At 47.1% G+C, this 23,467-nt stretch overlaps 1 protein-coding gene across 1 annotated transcript in view; it reads left to right on the top strand.

The window, feature by feature from the left end:
- The window catches only part of LOC138416848 (neuroendocrine convertase 2-like), a 55,512-nt gene extending 37,163 nt beyond the window's left edge, over positions 1 to 18,349 (top strand). The window contains 5 exon segments of the mRNA XM_069546337.1: positions 2,600 to 2,815; positions 5,044 to 5,144; positions 14,057 to 14,284; positions 17,864 to 18,009; positions 18,012 to 18,349. Of these exon segments, the coding sequence (XP_069402438.1) occupies positions 2,600 to 2,815; positions 5,044 to 5,144; positions 14,057 to 14,284; positions 17,864 to 18,009; positions 18,012 to 18,349 (1,029 nt within the window).
- The last annotated feature ends 5,118 nt before the right edge of the window (positions 18,350 to 23,467 follow it).

The following is a 23,467-nucleotide window of genomic DNA, read 5'->3' as shown; positions in this document are numbered from 1 at the left end:
TCCCCGTGGCTGGTGTGAACGGTACCGCCACACAGGATGGCTGTAAGGATGCAGTGAATGACAATGTAAGGTATTCAGAGTGGTCCCTGCTTCACACTAAGTGCCCTAGAAGTGTATGCTGGGATTATTATCCTCATTTCTCCCCTGTACCCGCCAACTGATTGTTTGAATGTGAGTCCCAGTTGCTCTGTTTCAGTTTCATCCCAGCTGTGGTTCAGGTGAAGCTGGGGGGCAGAACTGGATCTTGGGGTGTCGTTTAAACAGGACAGTGTGGTGTGCCAGTAACAGACCCATCCCACAGTCAGCTCTCAGCCCTCTTATAGATGCCCCTTCCCCACTCAACTGCTCCCAGAACTAGGGGCTTCTCTTTAGTGGCCCATCTTGCCCAGAAGTCAGGGACTATTTGCTACTGATACCCAATCATTAGAAGCAACAATATAATTATTATTGCCCTTGTAAACACACACATACAAACAGCTTAGGAAAATGAAGTTTAAAATTCCTAGCAATCCAAATATTCCTGTGGGTTAAGTCTTACAATCCAAAACAAAACTAATGTTTGCTGCTGACTCTTCAGAAACATGCTGATACTGCTCTCTGTGTATCAGGGAGCAAAGCCACATAACAAACTTCCCCAAAACTCGGTAAGTAACAACCACTTAACTCTGATCTACAGGTCAGCTGGGTTGCTCTGCCAACCTGGGCCATCCCTGGGGAATCTCAGGTGGCCTCACTCATGCATCTGTGGCCAGCTGGAGGATGAGCCACAGACCGCCTGGTCTAGGGTGGCCTCCCATGTGGGGTCACTGTTAGCTGTGGCAGTGAACCTGACCAGGCTGTCTGTCATCAGCCACACGCTAACTCAGGTTGGTTCCCGTGGTCTCTGAGGGAAAGTGGACATGGGTTGGGCTTCTTGAGACTCATGCTTAGAATCGACCCAGCACCACTGTCCACCACATCCTGTTTGCTGAAGCAAGACAGGAAGCCAACCCAGACTCAAGGGTGGGAAACAGGCCCCTCCTCTTGGTGGGCAAGGCTACAAACTCTAATATAAAGGGGTCACGAACACAGAGAAACTTGACAGGTTAGAGTCACAACCAGTCTCCCCACATCAAGGTGAGAATGCTTCTAGCGTTGGTTTCCCTTTAGCAAAGGCTGCCTGTCTCACTAGCAGCCCACCTGTGGGCTGGTTTAGGGGAAGGTTCCCCAGGGGGTAGCCTCACTCACTGATGCTGATTCATGTCTGTTTCACTTTCCAAGGGCGGCATCCTTGACACTGAGCCCAAATCTGAGTCTGCTTGAGAGGGTTGCACCCTCTTGCACCCTCTCAGTTGTAAGGTTGCTACGGTTCCTTCTGTGTCTTGGTTTCTGTAGGCAGTTGCCTGTTTGGATGGAGTTTTCCAGGACAGATTTACCAAGACACTGAGGACACTTCTCAGCTAGTGGCTTAATCGATCTTTGTTGATGTATCGACTCAGCCAGTCACAGGCTAATTAACTCCAAGTCCTGTTAGAAGCAATCAGAATGTCACTTCTCATTGTCAGGAGGCAGGAGACCTTGGAGGTAATTCAGACATCTCCTTTCCTCTGGCCTGTGTGCGTGCTCAGTTGCTAAGACTGTCTGACTCCTTGCGACTCTATGGACTGTAGCTCTACAGGCTCCTCTGTCCATGGGATTCTCCAAGCAAGAAGACTGGAGTGGGTTGCCATGCCCTCCTCCAGGGGATCTTCCCAACCCAGAGATCGGTATCATATACATATATATATATAATCTGTAAGTAAATGTGTATTTTGTACTCACAATATCTATCTATATATATATGTGCTGCTGCTGCTACTGCTGCTAAGTTGCTTCAGTCGTGTCCGACTCTGTGCACCCCCATAGACAGCAGCCCACCAGGCTCCCCATGGGATTCTCCAGGCAAGAACACTGGAGTGGGTTGCCATTTCCTTCTCCAGTGCATGAAAGTGAAAAGTGAAAGTGAAGACACTCAGTCATGCCCAACTCTTCGGGATCCCATGGACTGCAGCCTAGCAGGCTCCTATGTCCATGGGATTTTCAAGGCAAGAGTACTGGAGTGGGGTGCCATTGCCTTCTCCAATATAAACATGTAAACTTATGTAATATATACATGTAAACTTATGTAAAAATACATACCTATAAAATGGAAGCTCTATATAAATATCTTTTACATCTTACATAGATAAGTATAAATTTACAAGTACATTTGCATTTTTACTGAAAAATGTCTGAAAGAATATGTAAGAATTACATGCAGAGGGATTTGTTTTTTTCATTTTCCTTTCCATATACTTTGACTTTTTATCATGAGGATTATCAACGTTTAAAAACCAGTCCATTTGTCAGTTTTAAAGAGATTCTTCCAGTCTTTCCCACCTTGTTATTCCCAGATTAAAAGTAAATTGAGATGACTTATATTGAATCCTTCCTGAAAAGAAAAATTCTCAGGCTGCCTGTCCAGAGGGACAGTGGATTTCAAGGACAGGTAGAAACCAAGCCAGTCCTTGGGTTCAACTGCTTAAGAAGCCAGGTAGACCCCACTGCAGCCCACGCATCCCTCTCTGTCCCTCACCCCCAGGGCCGCGGGGGCAAAGGCAGCATCTACGTGTGGGCCTCGGGCGACGGCGGCAGCTACGATGACTGCAACTGCGACGGCTACGCATCGAGCATGTGGACCATCTCCATCAACTCCGCCATCAATGACGGCAGGACCGCGCTCTACGATGAGAGCTGCTCCTCCACGCTGGCCTCCACCTTCAGCAATGGGCAAAAGCGGAACCCCGAGGCTGGCGTGGTGAGTGAGGGCCAGGGGTGCGCGAGGACATTAGTGACGTCATACGCATTCACCGTGACATCCTTCAAAGATTCAGTCCCTGTTCCGAGGGGAGATGCACCCCTCTTCTAGGCTGGTAATGCTTTGTTATCAAGATCAAGGCCTCACGAAAAACAAGAGCGTCATGACCTCCTTCCTGCTCATGGTCCATAGATTTTCCTGTTCATTGTTCAGGCTTACAAATAATGATGAACTCTAGTTTACCAAGATGTTGCCCCAGCACGTTGCTTGTAAGGTAACTAATATTAAGAACTGGAGCATCACACCTGCACCCCCTCTGAGCCAAGAACACGTCCATTTTTTAGTGTAATTTAGAAATGGCATCCAGGGATGGACTTTTCCCGGTCCCTAGACCTCCCCAGAAGTGGGCACATGTGTGTTTTTGCAAAGGAAGAGTAGTGTGTTTAAACCGGGTCCGCAGTTGAGAAAACCAAAAGGTTAAGAATCATAGACATTTATTGCACTCTTCTGAGCAACTCTTCCTTCCTGGGCACCTAGGTTTAACAGTGAATTTCCAAGTCCGCTAGGCATACAGCCTTTTCTCAGTCCTCCAAGCTAGGAATTTAGTGGGTGACTTGGTAGTCGGGCTGGGCTACATTCTGCCTGGCCACCACCTCCTCCAGGGTTGGGAAAAAGGCAGGAACAAGAATGCAGTCATCAGTACCAGCCAGCCCTTCAGTCCCAAGGTCCTGCCTGGGCTCCTCCTGACTAGCTCTCACATGAGCTGGCGGAAGTCCTTTCCCTGCAAGAGACCCAGACCTTAGCCTAGCTCCCCCATGAACCCCCCTGACTTCTCCCATGAGCCCCGTCAGCTCCCCTTAGTCTTGGGGAGGATGGAAAATGTGTCAGCTCCTCCCAAGTGGAAAGAGGCTTCACTTTCTCATCTTCTGAGCTGTGTGGGCAGAAAGGGACGAGGAAGGATGGCCCCAATCTTGCTCTGCTTGTAAGCCTTCTCCCAAACACCCCCCAGAAGCTCCCCTCCCTGCCCCAAGGGCCTTTCAGGGGTATCACTCTGTCCTCAATCCCTGTCTGTGACTCTACTCCAGCTGCAGAGGAGCACTGAATTCTCTTTGAATATAGTCACTTTCTCCAGGAGACGACTTTAAACTGCCCTGATGATTTGTCCCCCAAAATAATAGACCCACTCAAGGAGCCTACAGACAAGCAGGAGAAATGAGTATTCTCATGATTTATAAACAATCTTAATGAAAACCCTGTCTCTCACAAACATCGAAGATGAGGATTTTCTCTGTAAAATCCTTTAAAACTCAGCTGATCAGCCTCCCCACTTGGGGTAATCACTGATCTAGCAGTGGTCTTGCTCACTGTGTTCCAGAATCTCTTGGTGGACTTTAGATGTAGAGAATGTACCGTTTTCTCTTTAATGGCTGTCCCTCTAGGCAAACTTTAGCTGAACTTGTTTCATTTTTCCTCTTTAGGAATGCCACCCTTTTTTCCTGAAGGGAAAATAATTTGTTGATGAAGTGGCCCTGAGCTTTCTGAGCCAATCTCATTTTAACAAACCCCACCATTGGAAAAGGCACTGGCACCCCACTCCAGTACTCTTGCCTGGAAAATCCCATGGACGGAGGAGCCTGGTAGGCTGCAGTCCATGAGGTCGCTAAGAGTCGGACATGATTGAGCGACTTCACTTTCACTTTTCACTTTCATGCCTTGGAGAAGGAAATGGCAACCCACTCCAGTATTCTTGCCTGGAGAATCCCAGGGACAAGCGAGCCTGGTGGGCTGCCATCTATGGGGTCACACAGAGTCAGACACAACTGAAGTGACTTAGCAGCAGCAGCAGCACCATTGGATTGAGTATGGTGGTGGTATTGGCTTGTCACTTTTCACCTATAATGTTTCCTTTTAGGGTCCAGAAAATAAATATCTCTTTATTAGAATAGCTGCAGAGTTGCCTCTCTAAACAGTTGACTTGCTTGTATCTTATGGACACTGTAACTATAACTTATTGTGTTTCCCTTTTTGCATAGGCTACTAGGAAGCTCAGAAAAAAATGTCTGGCAAAATAAATACATGAGTGCTAAGCTTATTCTTGCCTCCATCTAAATCATCTTCAGAACAAGGGAGACTTTACGTAAAAGAAACAGAAGATCTTCTGCTCTGTGTTGTTTTGGGTTTAACGCAGTGGGGCTTCTTCACTCATTCCTCACTCTCTTCCCCTCCAGGCAACCACAGATTTATATGGCAACTGCACCCTGAGGCATTCTGGGACATCTGCGGCTGCTCCTGAAGCAGCTGGAGTGTTCGCACTGGCTTTAGAGGCTAAGTATGTTTCCAGCTTGGGACCAAGGGCCAGCTCTGCAGGGTGAACTAACACAAGTCTCCCAACCCAACACCAAGTGTCCATGGAGGCAAAAGTGGGTGTGAGAGTCAGTAAAAAGTCAGGGCCAGTGAACTCTGCTGGGTGTTGCTAATGATACACACACACACACACACACACACACACACCCCACAAAACTACATCCTAGAGAGCACAAGAGTCCAACACCCAATCACACATGGGGGCACAGAGATATTTTCTTTCATCTGTGGATTTCATGGCTGTTTCACTCTAATAATACTCCCAATCAGCTAAATGAAAGATCATTGCCAAGCTGGTTATCTAGCAAGGTTTTCAGAACATGTCATGGAAACAGGATGCTCTCGCTCCAGATTTGTTAACTTATATGGTGAACTCACTTTAATACTGAGACAATGTGGGCAAAGTCACACAGTGTAGTCCAAGAAATGGGCTTTGCTGCTACCTTCCAGCTACTGGTGAGAGGCGCCCATCCTCTCTGTTCTCACCATCCCATGGAGAAGCCACACATCACTTCTGCTGGACCCACCTTGGATTTAAGCACCAGCAGAGGTCCCTGCCCACCTGCTCCCCTGTCTTAGTGCACACCAGAGACTCGCCTTTGGTTTGAGCAATGAACTTGTGGCTTCAGGCAACATCCATGTGGTGTAAGGGCAGATGCCCACTGTGCAAGGATTATCTGAGAATATAGAACCAGAAACTTGTAAGAAGTTGGATCCTGGCTCCTGGGAAAGGGAAGCTGAGTTCCCATCCCTGTTGGCTGTTGCTAGGCAACCAGAGCTTCTAGCATCAATCTTCAGGCAGCCCTGCTTGACTCTCCACAGTTTCAGTGCATTTTCTGACTTGCAAAGGAGGTAGAGCTGATTCCTAGAATAGGAAAGGACTTCAAAAGATTATTTAGTCCAACCCCCATGCCTTCAAGCAGAAAAAGACATCGTTATCCTCCTTTTACAAACTGGGCCCCAAATTGGGGATGACTTCTGTCTTTGGGCCAAGCCAAACTTTGATTCTGTTAACAAAACTCAGGTGGAAGATTTAAGAAAGAAGAAATGGACACTGTCTTCCTATTAAGCACCAAGACAAAAAAAACTTATATATTATGTGCATTTCCTAAAAATTAAATTCTTCTCAGGACCTGCCGGGTCCTAAAGTCTGAGTTGGTCTCACTCACTCTGGTTGGGAACAGACAAGCAGAGGGAGGCTACTCCTGCCACAGAGTCTCACAGAAGACAGGGAATAAGAAGGAGTTTCTTGTCTCCCCTTAAATCGAAGAGGGTAGAACTCACCTTAAGGTCTCCCTGGATACTGACAAGCAAAAAGGCACTTGCCCAGGCATATATGCCAACAGCTTAGCCTACCAGGCTCCTCTGTCCATGGGATTCTCCAGGCAAGAATACTGGAGTGGGTTGCCATGCCCTCCTCCTCCAGGGGATCTTCCCAACCTAGGGGTCGAACCCACATCTCTTATGTCTCCTGCATTGGCAGGCGAGTTCTTTACCACTGAGCTACCTAGGAATCCTATATGCCAACCAAGTGACATCTAGACCCATCAATGTGCTTGAGCAGGCTGCTGGACCTTTCAACAGATCTGTGGGCTCTGCAGCAGTTATTCCTCATTCTTTACCACACTGGGCAGCTTTCCTTGCAGAAAAGAATGCAGTCGCTGCTTAGGCATACTTCATTTTGGAGCAGTGGTCATCAACTGAGCACTCTCTTGCCATAAACAGGGGGAAAAATGATACCTGGTAGTAGGTGGTTCAAACCCATCTTGGAAGCCAGTCCTCAGATTTCTTAGAACACCAGCCACCTGGATTGGAAACTCTGAGATTAGAGTTTGGTGCAATTCATTAAGAATGGGCTCCCAGCAGAGACCAATGGGAAAGAGAGAGAGCGGGTTAGAGATGGGAAAGGATCTAAGCAAGGGTGCTATTCCAAAGGTTCTGTCCTCAGCCTGACTCCAGGGGGAGTTCTGGAATGCCAATCTTGCCTCAGAGTTTATTCCAAATCAAGACAAGGGAGTGGGCTGCATAAGCCCTTCCTGGGGTGGTAAATCCCAAGACTTTTCAGTGAGCAAAAGGGCTCCAATATTCATTGGAAGGATGAAGCTGAAGCTCCAATACTTTGGCCACCTGATGCAAAGAGCTGACTCATTGAAAAAGATCCTGATGCTGGAAAAGATTGAGGGCAGGAGGAGAAGGGGTCGACAGAGAATGAGATGGCTGGATGGAATCGCGGACTCAGTGGACAAGAGTTTGAGCAAACTCCCAGAGATAGTGAAGGATAGGGAAGCTTGACGTGCTGCAGTCCATGGGGTCGCAAAGAGTCAGAAACCGCTGAGCGATTGAACAACAACAAAGCCAGGAGTTAAAACCTCTGATCAGCATGAAATAGCCCCGGGAGAGAGCCCAGAGGAAGGAGGCCAGAAGGCTCTCTTTGTGGACACTTCCTGCTGCTCACCTCTCTTTGTGTTCAGACGAGGCACCTGGGAGTCCTTGGGGACATATGTGGCAGCAGTCAGGGCTGTTTCCCACTCGGAGGGCCAACGGGAAAGCTTTTCCAAAACAACCTGAAAGCAGAAAACAAATCATCCTGTCTAAAACATCTGCCCATCAGGACCATGAGAGAGGGAGAAGGACCATCTCTGTGGCTCCAGGGGACAAAGGGACCCAGTCCTCTGTCCTGACCAGTCATCACCTTGTTGTTTAATCTCATAAAATGCTTTTCTGCCAAATGCCAGAATATACCTTCTTGATTCCCCAGCGATCACTGCTCACATTTCCCAGGGAGTCCAATATTAGAGAAGTTTTGCAGGATATCTCTAGTGGGGGTTGGGTGGCGCTAGTGGTAAAGAACCCGCCTGCCAATGCAGGAGATGCAAGAGATGTAGGTTCAGTCCCAGGTCAGCAAGACCCCCTGGAGGAGGAAATGGCAACCCATTCCAGTGTTCTTGCCTGGAGAATCCCTTGGATAGAGGAAACTGGAGGGCTGCAGTCCACAGGGTTGCAGAGAGTTGGACACAACTGAAATGACTTATTGCTCTTTACAGCATCGGACCTTGCTTCTATCCCCAGTCAAAGAAATAGAGGAAAACAACATAATAGGAAAGACTAGAGATCTCTTCAAGAAAATTAAAGATACCAAGGGAACATTTCATGCAAAGATGGGCTCGATAAAGGACAGAAATGGTATGGACCTAACAGAAGCAGAAGATATTAAGAAGACGTGGCAAGAATACACAGAAGAACTGTACAGAAAAGATCTTCATGACCCAGTTAACCACGATGGTGTGATCACTCATCTAGAACCAGACATCCTGGAATGTGAAGTCAAATGGGCCTCAGAAAGCATCACTACAAAGCTAGTGGAGGTGATGAAATTCCAGTTGAGCTAAGTGCTGCACTCAATAATCCAGCAAGTTTGGAAAACTCAGCAGTGGCCACAGGACTGGAAAAGGGCAGTTTTCATTCCAATCCAAAAGAAAGGCAATGCCAAAGAATGTTCAGACTACGACACAATTTCACTCATCTCACATGCTAGTAAAGTAATGCTCAAAAATAACCAAGCCAGGCTTCAGCAATACATGAACCGTGAACTTCCTGATGTTCAAGCTGGTTTTAGAAAAGACCAGGAACCAGAGATCAAATTGCCAACATCCGCTAGATCAGGGAAAAAGCAAGGGAATTCCAGAAAAACATCTATTTCTACTTTATTGACTATGCCAAAGCCTTTGACTGTGTGGATCACAATAAACTGTGGAAAATTCTGAAAGAGATGGGAATACCAGACCACCTGACCTGTCTCTTGAGAAACCTATATACAGGTCAGGAAGCAACAGTTAGAACTGGACATGGAATGACAGACTGGTTCCAAATAGGAAAAGGAGTATGTCAAGGCTGTATATTGTCACCCTGCTTATTTAACTTATATGCAGAGTACATCAAGAGAAACACTGGACTAGAAGAAACACAAGCTGGAATCAAGATTGCCAGGAGAAATATCAATAACCTCAGATATGCAGATGACACCACCCTTATGGCAGAGAGTGAAGAGGAACTCAAAAGTCTCTTAATGAAAGTGAAAGAGGAGAGTGAAAAAGTTGGCTTAAAGCTCAACATTCAGAAAACGAAGATCATGACATCTTGTCCCATCACTTCATGGCAAATAGATGGGGAAACAGTGGAAACAGTGTCAGACTGTATTTTTTTGGGGGGGCTCCAAAATCAGTGCAGATGGTGACTGCAGCCATGAAATTAAAAGACGCTTACTCCTTGGAAGAAAAGTTAGGACCAATCTAGACAGCATATTCAAAACAGAGACATTACTTTGCCGACTAAGGTCCATCTAGTCAAGGCTATGGTTTTTCCTGTGGTCATGTATGGATGTGAGTGTTAGACTGTGAAGAAGGCTGAGCACCGAAGAATTGATGCTTTTGAACTGTGGTGTTGGAGAAGACTCTTGAGAGTCCCTTGGACTGCAAGGAGATCCAACCAGTCCATTCTGAAGGAGATCAACTCTGGGATTTCTTTGGAAGGAATGATGCTAAAGCTGAAACTCTACTTTGGACACCTCATGCAAAGAGTTGACTCATTGGAAAAGACTCTGATGCTGGGAGGGATTGGGGGCAGGAGGAGAAGGGGATGACAGAGGATGAGGTGGCTGGATGGCATCACTGACTCGATGGACGTGAGTCTGAGTGAACTCCGGGAGTTGGTGATGGACAGGGAGGCCTGGCGTGCTGGGATTCATGGGGTCGCAAAGAGTCGGACATGAGTGAGCGACTGAACTGAACTGAACTGAAGTGACTTAGCACACACACACACAGCTACCTTCCCATTTGTGGGGTTCTCTCCATGACCCCAGACTTACTGTGGGGTTCTGAGGGGATCATAAGGAGGCAAAATTATGGACCAGGAGAACCATCAATAGTAAAGCAGCCCATGTTCTGGGCTAGAGCAGTGTTTCCGAAAGTGACTTCCAAGGAATGATTTTCTCATGTAAGCCCCATCAAAGTATAATAGACACAGAGACAAGTGCACACATGTTAAGGAAAGCTCAAAGACTCCTTATAAAGTTAACACATCCATGTAGTATTGGTGTTAGTTGCTCAGACATGTCTGACTCTTTGAAACCCAATGGACTGTAGGCCACCAGGCTCCTCTGTCCACGGGATTCTCCAGGCTGGAGTGGGTAGCCATTTCCTTCTCCAGGGAATCTTCTCCACCCAGGGATCAAACTCATATCACCTGGATTGCAGGTGGACTCTAAACATCTGAGCCACCAGGGAGGCCTTACACATCCATGTAACCAGCACCCAAATTAGGAAATAGACAATCACCTAAGTATCAGTATGGGCATTTTGGTTCAACATTATGTCTGAGAGATTCCTCCATACTGCTGTTAAATATTACTTCCTTCCAGTCCCACACATCTTAATTCCTTCTCTGGGTGATGTTTCTAAAGATCAGCTCAAGCGCCTCTGCCTTCATATCTGTGCCTCAGATAAAGTTCTGATGTTCTAACATGTGGTTCTCTCCTGCCTCAGTCCCTGGCTCTCCCTCCCTGACACTCGGGGCTCCTGACCTCCTGTGCTTTTTAAAGTTTATCACTTGAGTAATGCTTGCCTTCTCCCGCCTCTGGATCCTTCAAGCCTTTGGCAGATGTATGGACAGGTCCACGGAAGCAACAATTCTGGGTCCTGTCTGACGTCATCGTTGTGTTCACGCTGTCCACACGTGCAGCCAAGGCTGTGAACCACCATCTCAGACCCGTGTGCTCAAACCCCGTGTACAGAAGCATCACCCGGGTGCTGTCCTAAGTGTGCATCCTCAGGCCCACCGCCTCCAGGAGGTCCGATGCCGGAGACCTGAGGTTGAGACCAGGAATCCATGTCTATCACAGGCCCCCACATGGTTCCAAAGCTGGTCCACACTCTGTGAGATGCTCTCCTTGGGATAACTCCGGGGCGCCATTGTTGGCTCCCTCGGCATGACAGGGAGGGAGCTCAGCTCCCCCCTTTTTAAATATTGAGCTGTCTGTCTGTCTGCCCCCAGCCTATAAGCTCTGAGACCTTTCCACAGCCTGCTCAGAACTAGTGCAGAGCCTGGACATGAAACACACTCAACAGATGCTCATAGAATCACTTCACTGTGCAGTGCTTTTCCGTAGGTCTGCCTTACTTTTCCAACTCTTACATAAAGTATTTAAAAGCACAACCATTCCTTGCCTATAACACTGAACACAGTGACTTCCATACTGTAGGTATTCTGTACATTTATTTTGTATTAATAGGTGTCACCTACAACCCTTGAGCAGCCGTAGTAGGATTAAAGCTTGAAGCAGGTTGTGAGATCCCTGTTTTACACAATGGGGCTTCTCTGGTGGCTCAGACAGTCAATAATCTGCCTGCAATGCAGGAGACACGGGTTCGATCCCTGGGTCAGGAAGATCCCCCTGAAGAAGGGACTACCAGCCCATTCCAGTATTCTTGCCTGGACAATTCCATGGACAGAGGAGCCTGGCAGGCTACAGTCCACAGGGTCCCAAAGAGTTGGACACAACTAAACTACTAACACACTGTCTCTGTCAGGCCTTCTCAGGTGGTGCCGGTGATAAAAAACCCGCCTGCCAATGCAGGAAACATAAGAGACATGAGTTTGACCCATGGGTTGGGAAGATCCCCTGGAGAAGGGCATGGCAACCCACTCCAGTATTCTTGCCTGGAGAATCCCATGGAGAGGAGCCTGGGGTTACAAAGAATCAGACACGGCTGAAGTAACTTAGCGTATATGCATATCTCCTGTCAGTTCAGAAGTTGCTCAGAATGCAAAAATAGGAGGGACTCAGTGTTACTTTTCAGGCATAAGCAAATGGTTGTTCAACCAGTGTCACAGATTCTGACGCTGGAGTATGGGCCTTGCTCTGATTTAGTTTAGACATGAGAACATCCTTGTTCTAACACATTCTTTCTCTCTCATGCGCCCCGTGAGAGTAAATGCACGGAGAAAGGTCTAACGGGGATCCTTCAGGAAGCATAGCACCTTACTGTGGCAGAACCCCTTGCAAAGGTGAGAGCTACTCCACCTGCCAGCCAGCCCTCTGATCACCCTGAAGTTAGCAGTTTATCCACACTTTGGGGTTATCAGCACTTTCTGGGTTTATCAACACCTTTTGGGTTTATCAACATTTTGGGGTTAAATGAATTCAGAATCCTGTTCCACCAAAGCACTGAGCTTTTAGCCACGATCAACGTCAGGAAATTTCACACTATTAACCTAGTCCACATGTCCAGGGGACCATATGTCCAAAATAAATATGTTCTTAAATTTCTCAAATAAGCATTGACTTTCCTTGAAACTTTCTCCTTAAAACCTGAAAGTCTACATTTCAAGAGTGTATGAATCACTAGCGTCTTCTGGCTCTGATTCAAAGCTCTGAACCAATGAAATCTGCCCGTGATGAGATTTTATCAAATGAGTGATGTTCTTTGAATCATTTGATTCTGAGGAGAACTGTAGTGCAAGGCTTTTCCAACATTGTTGACCATGACTGTCAGAAATACATTTTGCATTCCAACCCAACACATAACACACACACACACACACACACACACACTTTTCCCATATTACAGTCACACTGGCATTCTTTTCTGTTCTCTTCCACTTGTGACAGCTTCATTCATAAAGAACCTGGTTCTCAACCTCAGCTGTCTCCTGGAATGACCTGAGAAGTATTAACAATTTCCCAAGCCTGGGTCCCCTGCCCAGACATTCTGATATACTTAGCCTAAGATGTGGCCAGAGTGGTTTGGTCTTAAGTGTCCCACAAATGATTTTACTGTGCAACCCAGATACATAGCCCATGCAGTCAGTCTGGCTGATATTTTCAAAAACACAGACGTTGAGTAATAGTAGACACTAATTTCCAAAGACACTTCTGCAAGCCAACTATTTGCTGAATGAAGAGTGTGCCAAGGAGGGCCATCCTGGGCCTTGGGGAGACAGATGTTGTGGCTGCTGTCTCTGCTCTTGAAGAGCTGACAGCCCCTGTTCCCATATGGAATGCTTGCAAGTAGCCAACACTCGGGTCCAAAAACAAAGCTCAGCTAGCACCCAGAAGCCCCTCGTGTCCCTTCCAAACACCACCGGGCAAGACCCACCGTTAACCTGACTTCCGACAGCACACATTCGTTGTGCTGGTTTCCTTCTTTAAGTGACTGTGATCGTCTCGTGTGTTCTCCGCTGTGTCTGCCTTCTCTGGGCCAACATTCCCTTCTCCCCCGTTATTCTGAGTAGCTGTAGTTCCTTCTCACTGCAGTGCAGTGTTCCGTGTCCAATAAGTACATCTCAGTCGGCTTATTCACTTTACTGTGGATGGGCATTTGGGGGCTTCATAGTTCGGGCTTATGGACATTTCCAGTACATGTAGTCTGGTGAATATATACACACATTTCTGTTGGCTACACACCTAGAAATGGAATTTCTATGCCACAGCTTAAGCACGTGGGCAACATTAAAAGATAGAGTCAAACTATTTTCCAAAGTATTTGCAATAATTTACACTCCCTTCTGCAAAATACTCAGTTGTCCCTCATCTTTGGCAACACTTGGTACTGTCAGCCTTTTTCATTTTAGCCATCCCAGTGTGTGTCAGCTTTTGCATTTGAAATATATTTAAGTAAGAAAGGCAAGACTTTTAACAGATGCACAGCTATACCTATATTATAAATAATACATGGATACTCCTCCCTTGACTTGGGGGTTCATACATGTTCCAAACTCTTACTGGAGGTCTACGTGCTATCTTAGTCATTGTGTCTCTTTTTCCTTGCCTTCACCCCGTCCCATGCCCTCGTCCTTGAATTCCCTGCCTCCGGTCCACAGTCTGGGTCTGACCTGGAGAGACATGCAGCATCTGACTGTGCTCACCTCCAAGCGGAACCAGCTTCACGACGAGGTCCACCAGTGGCGGAGGAATGGGGTCGGCCTGGAGTTTAACCACCTCTTTGGCTACGGAGTCCTAGACGCGGGTGCCATGGTGAAGATGGCCAGAGACTGGAAGACGGTGCCCGAGAGGTTCCACTGCATGGGCGGCTCCGTGCAGGACCCAGAGTGAGTGGAAAATACCCCAGAGACGCTGCCACCGCGCTGGCGACTGTGTCAGATGCCCTCTCTGTGTCCTCCCAAGATGCACTGGGTTTGATTCGGGGACAGCCAGCTTCCAGGCAGAGCTGTAGCTTTGGGCAGTTTCAGAGTATCTAGTCTCCAGAGTCCTAGGGCCTGGAATTTCCATCCCTATTGCCAAGAGGGAGAGATTTACAAAGGGGGACTTTGCTAAGCGGAAGCCCTCCAGCATCTGTGCCTTTGCAGGCTCTGGGCCACAGCAGGTGGGGGCCGTGGGCAGTGTGAGGAGAGCAGGATGTAGTCAGCTGCGTCTTGGCTTACGTTCCCAATTAGCAGAAAGGTGGTACAACCGCAGTATCGAGGAGAATGAGCACTGGGGCACCACTTAGTCGTGGTTTGCGTTGACATCAGACCTTGTTCTTGGCGACGGCCCGGGACAGGAAGACTGGGTTTCTGTTGGTCCTCACACTCTGTGCTTTGGGGAGAGGGGGGAGGGAGACAGAGAGCGTATGCCAGGATGAATGACCATCTCCCTCCCAGGTCCAAGTGCACTGAGCGCTCTGTCCTAATTCAGATACTTTCTGGAATTTGGAGCCAGAAGCAACACTGGAAAGAGGCCGTCTAATGCCCTCATGTTCGTTAAGGAATCTGAAGCCCTGAAGTGTGACTGTCCCAGAGGCTCACAGCCAGCTGGGGGCTTACCCAGTGTTAGCAGCATTATTGTTATTTTTTTAATTTGGAAGTCTTTTATTATGTTTCAGTTGTTCAGGTTAAATTCATCTCACTATATATATAGATGTTCTTGCCTATATGTTTCTTACAGGGCTTTCTACAAATTCATCAAGAATTTTACCTTTCCCAAGTGATCTTCTGTTGAGACAGTTTTATTCTCAGCAAAATACACATGTACACATATACTATGACAGAAATTTTAAACTTTAAAATATATAGAAATTTCTTAGAAAAAAAAAAGGGGGACTTCTCTGGTCATCCGTGGTTAGAACTTGGCGCTTCTGCTGCAGGAAACCCAGTTTCGATCCCTGGTTGGGAAACTAAGATCCCACAAGCCACACAGTGTGCCCAAATAATAGAAAAAGAAAGTATATAGAAATGTGTTGGTTTGTGTGGTGAAATACATCTCTCAAGGCCCTACTCCTCAGAGGTTCTGATTTCTGAGATTTTGGATAAGGTCCAGAAGACTGAATTTTGTGGGTGGTCTCGGAAGTATTATTTTAATGAAAGGAAACTTGAGAGCTCTTTTTTATAAAATTTATTTAATTGGAGAATATATCCTGTACAATGTTGTGTAGGTTTCTGCCATACATCAAGGCAAGTCAGTCATGAAAAGTGAGTGTTAGTTGCTCAGTCATGTCAGACTCTGAGACCCCATGGACTATCGGCCGCCAGGCTCCTCTGTCCATGGGGATTCTCCAGGCAAGAATACTGGAGTGAGTTGCCATTCCCTTCACCAAGGAATCAAACCCACATTTCCTGCATTGCAGGCAGGGTCTTTACCATCTGAGCCACCAGGGAAACCCCAAGTGAGGCATAACTATATATATATATATACCCTCCCTGAGAGCACTTTCACCATGAACTCAGTTGGGCTTCCCGAGGACAGGAGCCTAGCCTTTCCTGTTTGCTGGTGTGTCCTCAGGGCCTAGAACAGCGCCTGGAATTTAGCAGCCATGGGATCAATATTTGTGGAATGAATGAATGAATGACTCTTCAGCCAGCTTCACCCGGGCAGAAGGAAGGCATCTAAACAGTGGTGACAGGCAATAGGGCTGTCAGACCAGCCAGGGAAATTTGGGGTGGGGGAGGTCGGGCCTTGTTGGAAGGGCTCTGGTCTCCTGGGTGCCCTCTGCCCCCTCGCCCACCTGCCCCCCCACCTGAACTTGATCTCAGGGGCTGATGAGCAAGGTCTGGGGCAGATGCCATGCTGGAAGAACTCAGAGGCTGAGCAGAGAGGTTCCAAGGGCAGCGCCCAGGCCAGTTGGGCCTCTGGCAGAAGCAGCCCTTACTGCCAGGAATCAAGCTTCTTTGGGGCCGGCCGCAGGGCTCTATGACCCCCCCACGCCACCCCCACCATCCCTCACCCCACCCCCACCCCCGGCCCCCAGCAGCGGCCAAGTCTACACTGGGCTGTGCAGAAATGGTCTGGGAGCCACTGAGTGGCAACTGTCGGGTTTATGAGTCTCCTCAGCGCTCATCTTCCCAGAGAAGCAGTCAACTCGAAAAGCAATTTTCTAAAGAGACTATCAGGAGAATCCATGAAGAGTGCTTGACTAAAATAAAAGGGAAAAATAAAACTGGCTGTGAGGCATCTGCGCTGGACCATCCAAGTCAGTGGGCAGAGGCAGCCTGGCCCACCCCGGCAACAGCATGTTCCCCGAGCACCCTGTTCGGCTCAGCCCCCACCCTCCCCTGCCCACTCAGCTCCTTGCGCAGTGGTGTTGGACTCTTTGCAACCCCATGGACTGTAGCCCACCAGGTTCCTCTGTCCATGGGAATTCTCCAGACAAGAATACTGGAGTGGGTTGCCATTCCTTTTTCCAAAGGATCTTTCCCACCCAGGGATTGAACCCGGGTCTCCCGCATTGCAGGCAGATTCTTTATTATCTGAGCCACCAGGGAAGCCCCTGAAGGTGGTAACAAACTCTGAATTTTAAGTGAGTTTGGAAATCAGCGTTAACCTGAAGAGCAGAAGCAGCTCTATAGAGAGTGGAGGGCATGCTGAACCGCATACCAGTCAGGTGTGGCCATGACCAGCCCCTTCTGAGCTGCAGTCACATTGCTGTGCTAATCATAGCAATCACTTGAGCAATAATTTCTCTTTATCAAAGTACTTATCAAAGTGCTGTGAAAGAAAGAGTTCTGAGCTCCTGTCTCACTCTCAGTTGCCCTGGTGGGACTTAGGTGCTGACAGTTGTTTTTGTTTTCTTGGAGAGATGATCTCAGGAGACACAGGTGAGGAGGAGGCGATGTAGACAGGGAGAGAGCGCAACCCAGTAGAGAAGACACTGAGGATGCACTGTCACCTTGCTGCCCTGGGCAACTAGGCTCAACCCCACTGGGGACACTGAGCTGTCCCCACCAGCAGTGAGGAACGCAGGCTGTATTGACTCACCTCCTCCTGTCAATCATTTTCCCTTCCAGATCAAATCCCTGACATTTTGCCGTCAGGGTCCACACGGGCCTAGGCTGCAAGAGAACCCAGCAGAGACCTGGGAAAAGTGGGAAGGGGCTTAACTGCATCAGCCGCATCCTACATCCAGACAGATCAGAGACTGCAGGTGACTTTCTCAGGGTCACACAGCTGGTATAATAATTAACCCCAGAGTCCCTGCTCTCCCCAGAGTGGCCTTCAAAACCCCTAGGAATCCCCAATCAGTTCAGTGATCAAGACTCCAACTTCCAATGCAGGGGGCGTGGGTTTGATCCTTGGTGGGGGAACTAAGGTCCCACATGCCCCAGGATGCAGCCAAAATATTTTTAAAAAACAACAAAACACCCTGGAATAGTGTCCCCACCACTCACTGTGTCTCCTCACCACTCTGCCCTCAGGAAAATTCCAACCACTGGCAAGCTGGTGCTGACGCTCACGACCGATGCATGCGAGGGGAAGGAAAACTTCGTCCGCTACCTGGAGCATGTCCAAGCAGTTGTCACGGTCAACACGACCAGGAGAGGGGACCTGAACATCAACATGACGTCCCCATGGGCACCAAGTCCATCCTGCTGAGCCGGCGCCCCCGGGACGACGACGCCAAGGTGGGCTTCGACAAGTGGCCTTTCATGACCACCCACACTTGGGGGGAGGATGCCCGGGGCACCTGGACCCTAGAGCTGGGCTTCGTGGGGAGTGCACCCCAGAAGGGGGTGCTGAAGGAGTGGACGCTAATGCTGCACGGCACGCAGAGTGCCCTCTACATTGACCAGGTGGTGCGGGATTACCAGTCCAAGCTGGCCATGTCCAAGAAGGAGGAGCTGGAGGAAGAGCTGGACGAGGCGGTGCAGAGAAGCCTGAAGAGCATCCTTGGTAAGGACTAGCTTCCGGGCCCCCTCCCCTGTCCCCACCGCCCCCTCCAGGCACCTAGCAGTCACCCTCTCCCTACACCAGCGATGCCCACGTCTAGATCTGAAGCTTTGCTCACTGTCAGTGATTCTTTTCACTCCCACGGAAGCAATCTTTTCTATTCTGTGCCCTAAATACAGTGCTCCCACCCACACCTCTGTCCTGTTTGTGACTCCAAGGTCTTCATTTCTATCCTTCAGATAGGTGATATTGTGCCAACCAACCCAGGACAGCTCTCCCCCTCCATTTCTTTCATAGAAGAGAAGAGAATGCATTTAAGTAAGTCAGGCCTGGGGACTCCAAGGACGTTTTATTCATGATCTCAAGGGAGGACCCATTATGTAAAGGGAGGAGCCAGGTTTATGACAGAGGTGAACTCTGAGTCTCTTAAAGCCCAAATGCTGTAAATCCTTTAGGGAAAGATGTGTTAACTTTTAGCAAGATTTTCCAGGGATGTAAATGAAGGTGGCGTGAATCAAAAGGTCCCCTAGTTACCAGATGGGGAGGAGAGAGTCCGAAAGCTTGAACACAGGAAATCGTACCACCACAGTCAGCATTGTAGCTTGTCTGTCTCGCCAGTGTAATAGGCATAAGATCTCAGTGGCCTGGCTGCCTTTTCATCAGCCGCTGCTCTGAGTTATGGTAAACTCTGGGAGATGCCCCCTTCACTCTCCATGTGCCTAGCCTTTCTCCACCCCCATAACTATGGGCTCCTCCCATAGTTATGCAAAAAAAAAAAAAAAAAAAAAAGGAAGGCAGGATGGAGACACATCTAGGAAAGAGTAGCTTAGTAGTTCTTAGCACAGGGATGTTCCTTTCTGATGCTGCTCTGGGGCTTCTTAATCTGATGGAGGGGAGAGAAGGTGAGCATTTTCTAGAGCTTTCCATACATAATTGGAGGAAAACAGCTTCTGCAGTTGATGAGTTGGGGAAATGGCCTCTGTTCTGGAAGAGGTATGTGAAGGCAAGGGGTCAGGTTTGGAGAGGTGGGCAGCCACTTCACAGGAACCCCCATTTGTATGGAGCCCCTTCCCACGGAAGGGGGAAAAGCCAGCTCATCTCCCCATAACTTGAGACCCAAAGGAGGCAGAAGCCCTTCGCACGGAAACCACTACAGTCAGCTACAATTGTGGCAGCCAAGCAGTCCAGGAGGGCTTTAACCTGCAACCCAAAGGTGACATGCCCCCTTCCCCCGGTCACCCCCAGAGACAGCATCTTATCACCAAGTAGAAAGGCTTTCTTAGAGGCTGTCACTTTGTTCTCCTACCCAAGGAATAGCTCACCAGTACCCACCCGACACCCCAGAACTGATGTGTTGGTTTGATTTGATTCCCAAGAACTGATCCACCCCTTCTGGCTACATTTCTCCCTTCCCGTGGGAGCAGCCTGGAGTTCTCACCTCAAAGTTGGCAACACAGAGCAGGAGGGCCCTTCCTTGAAGGCAGAAAAGCCTGGAAAACCCATGTTCTTTCTTTTCTCCCATGTTGGCATGGATTTCTACCTTCTCTAACACCATATGATCTTCTCTACAGAATGCTTTATGATGGAATAACATTTATGATTTTTAAAAGAAATTTATTACATGTTGCAAAGGTCTTTTTAAACCAGTTTAGACTTAAAGCAAAAATAAATGGAAATCATCAAAATTTCATTTCTCATTAACAGTCTAAAAATAAACCAAAGGACATTAAGTGTGCATGTATGTTTAAGTGCACACAGAAATATATATACATATGTAGACTAATATATGTGTGTATATATGTGTATATATCTTCATATACACTTGTATAACTGTATATACACACCTATACCTAAAATGTGTGTATGTGTATTTACTGAAGAAACACATTCATTTCTAAAAGCATATTCAAAGGATATCAAAATGATTCTGGCTGAAGAAAAAGGCCAGTGGAAATTCAGGTGAAATGTTCATGAATTCCCAATACTTCACCTCTGTGATATTGCACCTTTCTGTATAAACTTTAAGTATCTTATATAGCAGCACAGATACAAAATAGTTGTCCATGTTTTCATAGTTGTGGTCTAATTTATGAAATTAGAGAGTAACTTATCAGCTTCTTAATAGATATGGCAAGTTTTGATACGAGTATACAGTATATAAAATATATATAGTGCTATTTAAAAATATTTGGTCTCTATTCCATTTTTTACATCAGTATTAACACTAAAATATGTTCAGCTAGTGAGGTTTTTATGATATCCTGATTCTAATGCAAGAGATAGTTATTTATAGTCATTTATTTAAAAAAAGAAAATAAGTGAATAATAATCACGTTGACATCGTTATTCCCTGTGACAACATTTTATAAGCAAATTTAAAAATACATGATGTAAATTAGGAGATTCAACAATAAAACATTACCTTCCAGAAATTATGTGGGATGTGATATGTATTACATAAAAACACTTCCATCCATTCTGGGAGAGAAAATTAAAAATTGCCAGAGAAAGAGCTAAAAAGCTTGCTTTCATAAATATGCATGAAAGATTTAAAATTAGCAAATAAACCATACACAAATTGTGATCTACAGCAGCAGTTTTCAGACTCAGGTTATACCGCATTGGCAGTTGTCATATAAATTTAGGAAGTTAAAACCAGCATTTTGGAGTAGAGTAGGATAGCATAATAACAGATATGCATATTAATGATAACAATTGTTTCCTGATTTGTTTTTTCCAGAAATGCGTGTGTGTGTCTGAGTGTATTTGTACTACATTTCTTATTGGAGTCATGGCCAAAGATCTTTCAGAACGCTCTTCTAGAATATATTCGCCAAGCTAGACCAGTTCTACTGTAGTAAAAGAGCCCTGAGTTGTCAGAGGTTTCACACAACAAAGGTGTGTTTATCATTTACACAAATTTCATGGAGGATCTGGGTAACTCCCCAAGACCATAGGTTGCCATGGAGTGACTCAGAGATTCAGGCTGCTCCAACCTTCACCCTTAGGTTTGGCATAACAGCACGAGGCTGTGACGGTCAGTGGGCAAGAGAAAGAACCCATGAACGCTCACTCCCTCTTCTACGTTCAGTACGGAGGAGACGCACAAGTCATTTGACATAGTGTGCGCTGGCCAGTCCTGGTCAATGATGCTGCTACACAGGAAGCAACTGAGAGATAACAGGACAACTAGCAGAATCCTCGGTGAGCACCAGGGTCTCTACCACGGAGAGGACTTGATAATCCCTTAAAACATATTCTTACATAATGATTTACATGGCAACCTGTTCATGAAAAGTCTCTCAAATGGCTCCACCCATGTGACCACACACTATTCTAGCAAATCTGCAGAGTTATTCATAAAAATACAAACATCTTACATTTATCATATTTGTTGTAAAAACAATTTTCAGTTTTGTCCTGTGATCCACTACTTACAAAACCCAACTAGTAAAATCTTTAAAAAAACCTGTGGCTAAAAACATACCAGTTCAGTTCAGTTCAGTTCAGTCGCTCAGTCGTGTCTGACTCTTTGCGACCCCATGAATCGCAGCACGCCAGGCCTCCCTGTCCATCACCAACACCCGGAGTTCACTCAGACACATGTCCATCGAGTCAGTGATGCCATCCAGCCATCTCATCCTCGGTCGTCCGCTTCTCCTCCTGCCCCCAATCCCTCCCAGCATCAGAGTCTTTTCCAATGAGTCAACTTTTCACATGAGATGGCCAAAGTACTGGAGTTTCAGCTTTAGCATCATTCCTTCCAAAGAAATCTAGGGTTGATCTCCTTCAGAATGGACTGGTTGGATCTCCTTGCAGTCCAAGGGACTCTCAAGAGTCTTCTCCAACACCACAGTTCAAAAGCATCAATTCTTTGGTGCTCAGCCTTCTTCACAGTCCAACTCTCACATCCATGCATGACCACAGGAAAAACCATAGCCTTGACTAGACGGACCTTAGTCAGCAAAGTAATGTGTTTGCTTTTGAATATGCTATCTAGGTTGGTCATAACTTTTCTTCCACGGAGTAAGTGCCTTTTAATTTCATACGGAAAGGCATAATATTCAATCTGATCTTTTGACAGACTGAGTGCTGCTTTTCAACACTTAAGTCCAAAGAATGATTTTCCAAAGATAAAATTTAAAAACTGATAATTCTTGGGACTACCCTGGTGGTTCAGTCGTTAAGACTTCATCTTCCAGTGTAGGGGCTGAAGGTTCAGTCTCCTGGTTGCGGAGCTAAGACCACACATGACTCAGGGCCAAAAAACCAAACATGCAACAGAAGTGATATTGTAACAAATTCGGTAAAGACTTTAAAAATAGTCACATCAAAACATATTTTTTAAAAAACTGATAATTCTTACAGACTCACTACCATGCATCATTGTTGCTGTCACTTATAAATTACGAAGAGTGGTTTTCATGAGAGCGATGCCTTCATGGGTTGGCATCACCTGAGAACCACACGTTACAAAACCTTTAGGAAACGCAGCCAAGCATTTTCTATTTAGAGAGAAAAGTGCATCAGGAGGATTGGTGAACTCATAGCCAGAGTAAGTTTTTGGATGCCAAGAGTCTAATTTGATAGAAATTTCTAGAACTCAGAATGCCAAGATTAAAGACACTGGCAGTGAGAGAGGACAAGGGGGCTGAAAAACACTGGGAGTTTGCTGTAAACACAAGCACAGGCTGGGTCTTGGGCCAGCTAAGGTGATTTGATTGTAGCTGCCATGTGGTCTTCTGTCAAAGAAGGACCGAGTTGCGGTGGGGCGGCGGGGAGCAGCGGGGGAACGGCGGGCATGTAGGAGGTGGGAGCTTAGGAAGTGCAGAGTCATGATGGAAGCTGGGGACAGTATCTGAGTGCTCGGTGTAGGGGAACACAGAGGCAGGTATAAAGGGGGATTCTAGCCTCTAAAGAACTGATGTCAGTTGAGGACCGGGCACAGGGAGGCCAGCCCCAGGCGAGCTCCTGGAAACCCCTCCACCTGCCAACGGTGAATCCAAGCCCACGCACAGCCTCCCAACACCTTATTCAGCTTCCCAAGGACACCGGCACCGGGCGAGAGGGTGACCACCACCTGGACATCTAGGAAAGAGGCTCCCTCTTTGCTTTACAAATTAATCAACTCC

This window comes from Ovis canadensis, chromosome 13, assembly GCF_042477335.2.
Source record: "Ovis canadensis isolate MfBH-ARS-UI-01 breed Bighorn chromosome 13, ARS-UI_OviCan_v2, whole genome shotgun sequence".
NCBI lineage: Eukaryota > Metazoa > Chordata > Mammalia > Artiodactyla > Bovidae > Ovis > Ovis canadensis.
This window is presented reverse-complemented; position numbering and strand designations above follow the sequence as displayed.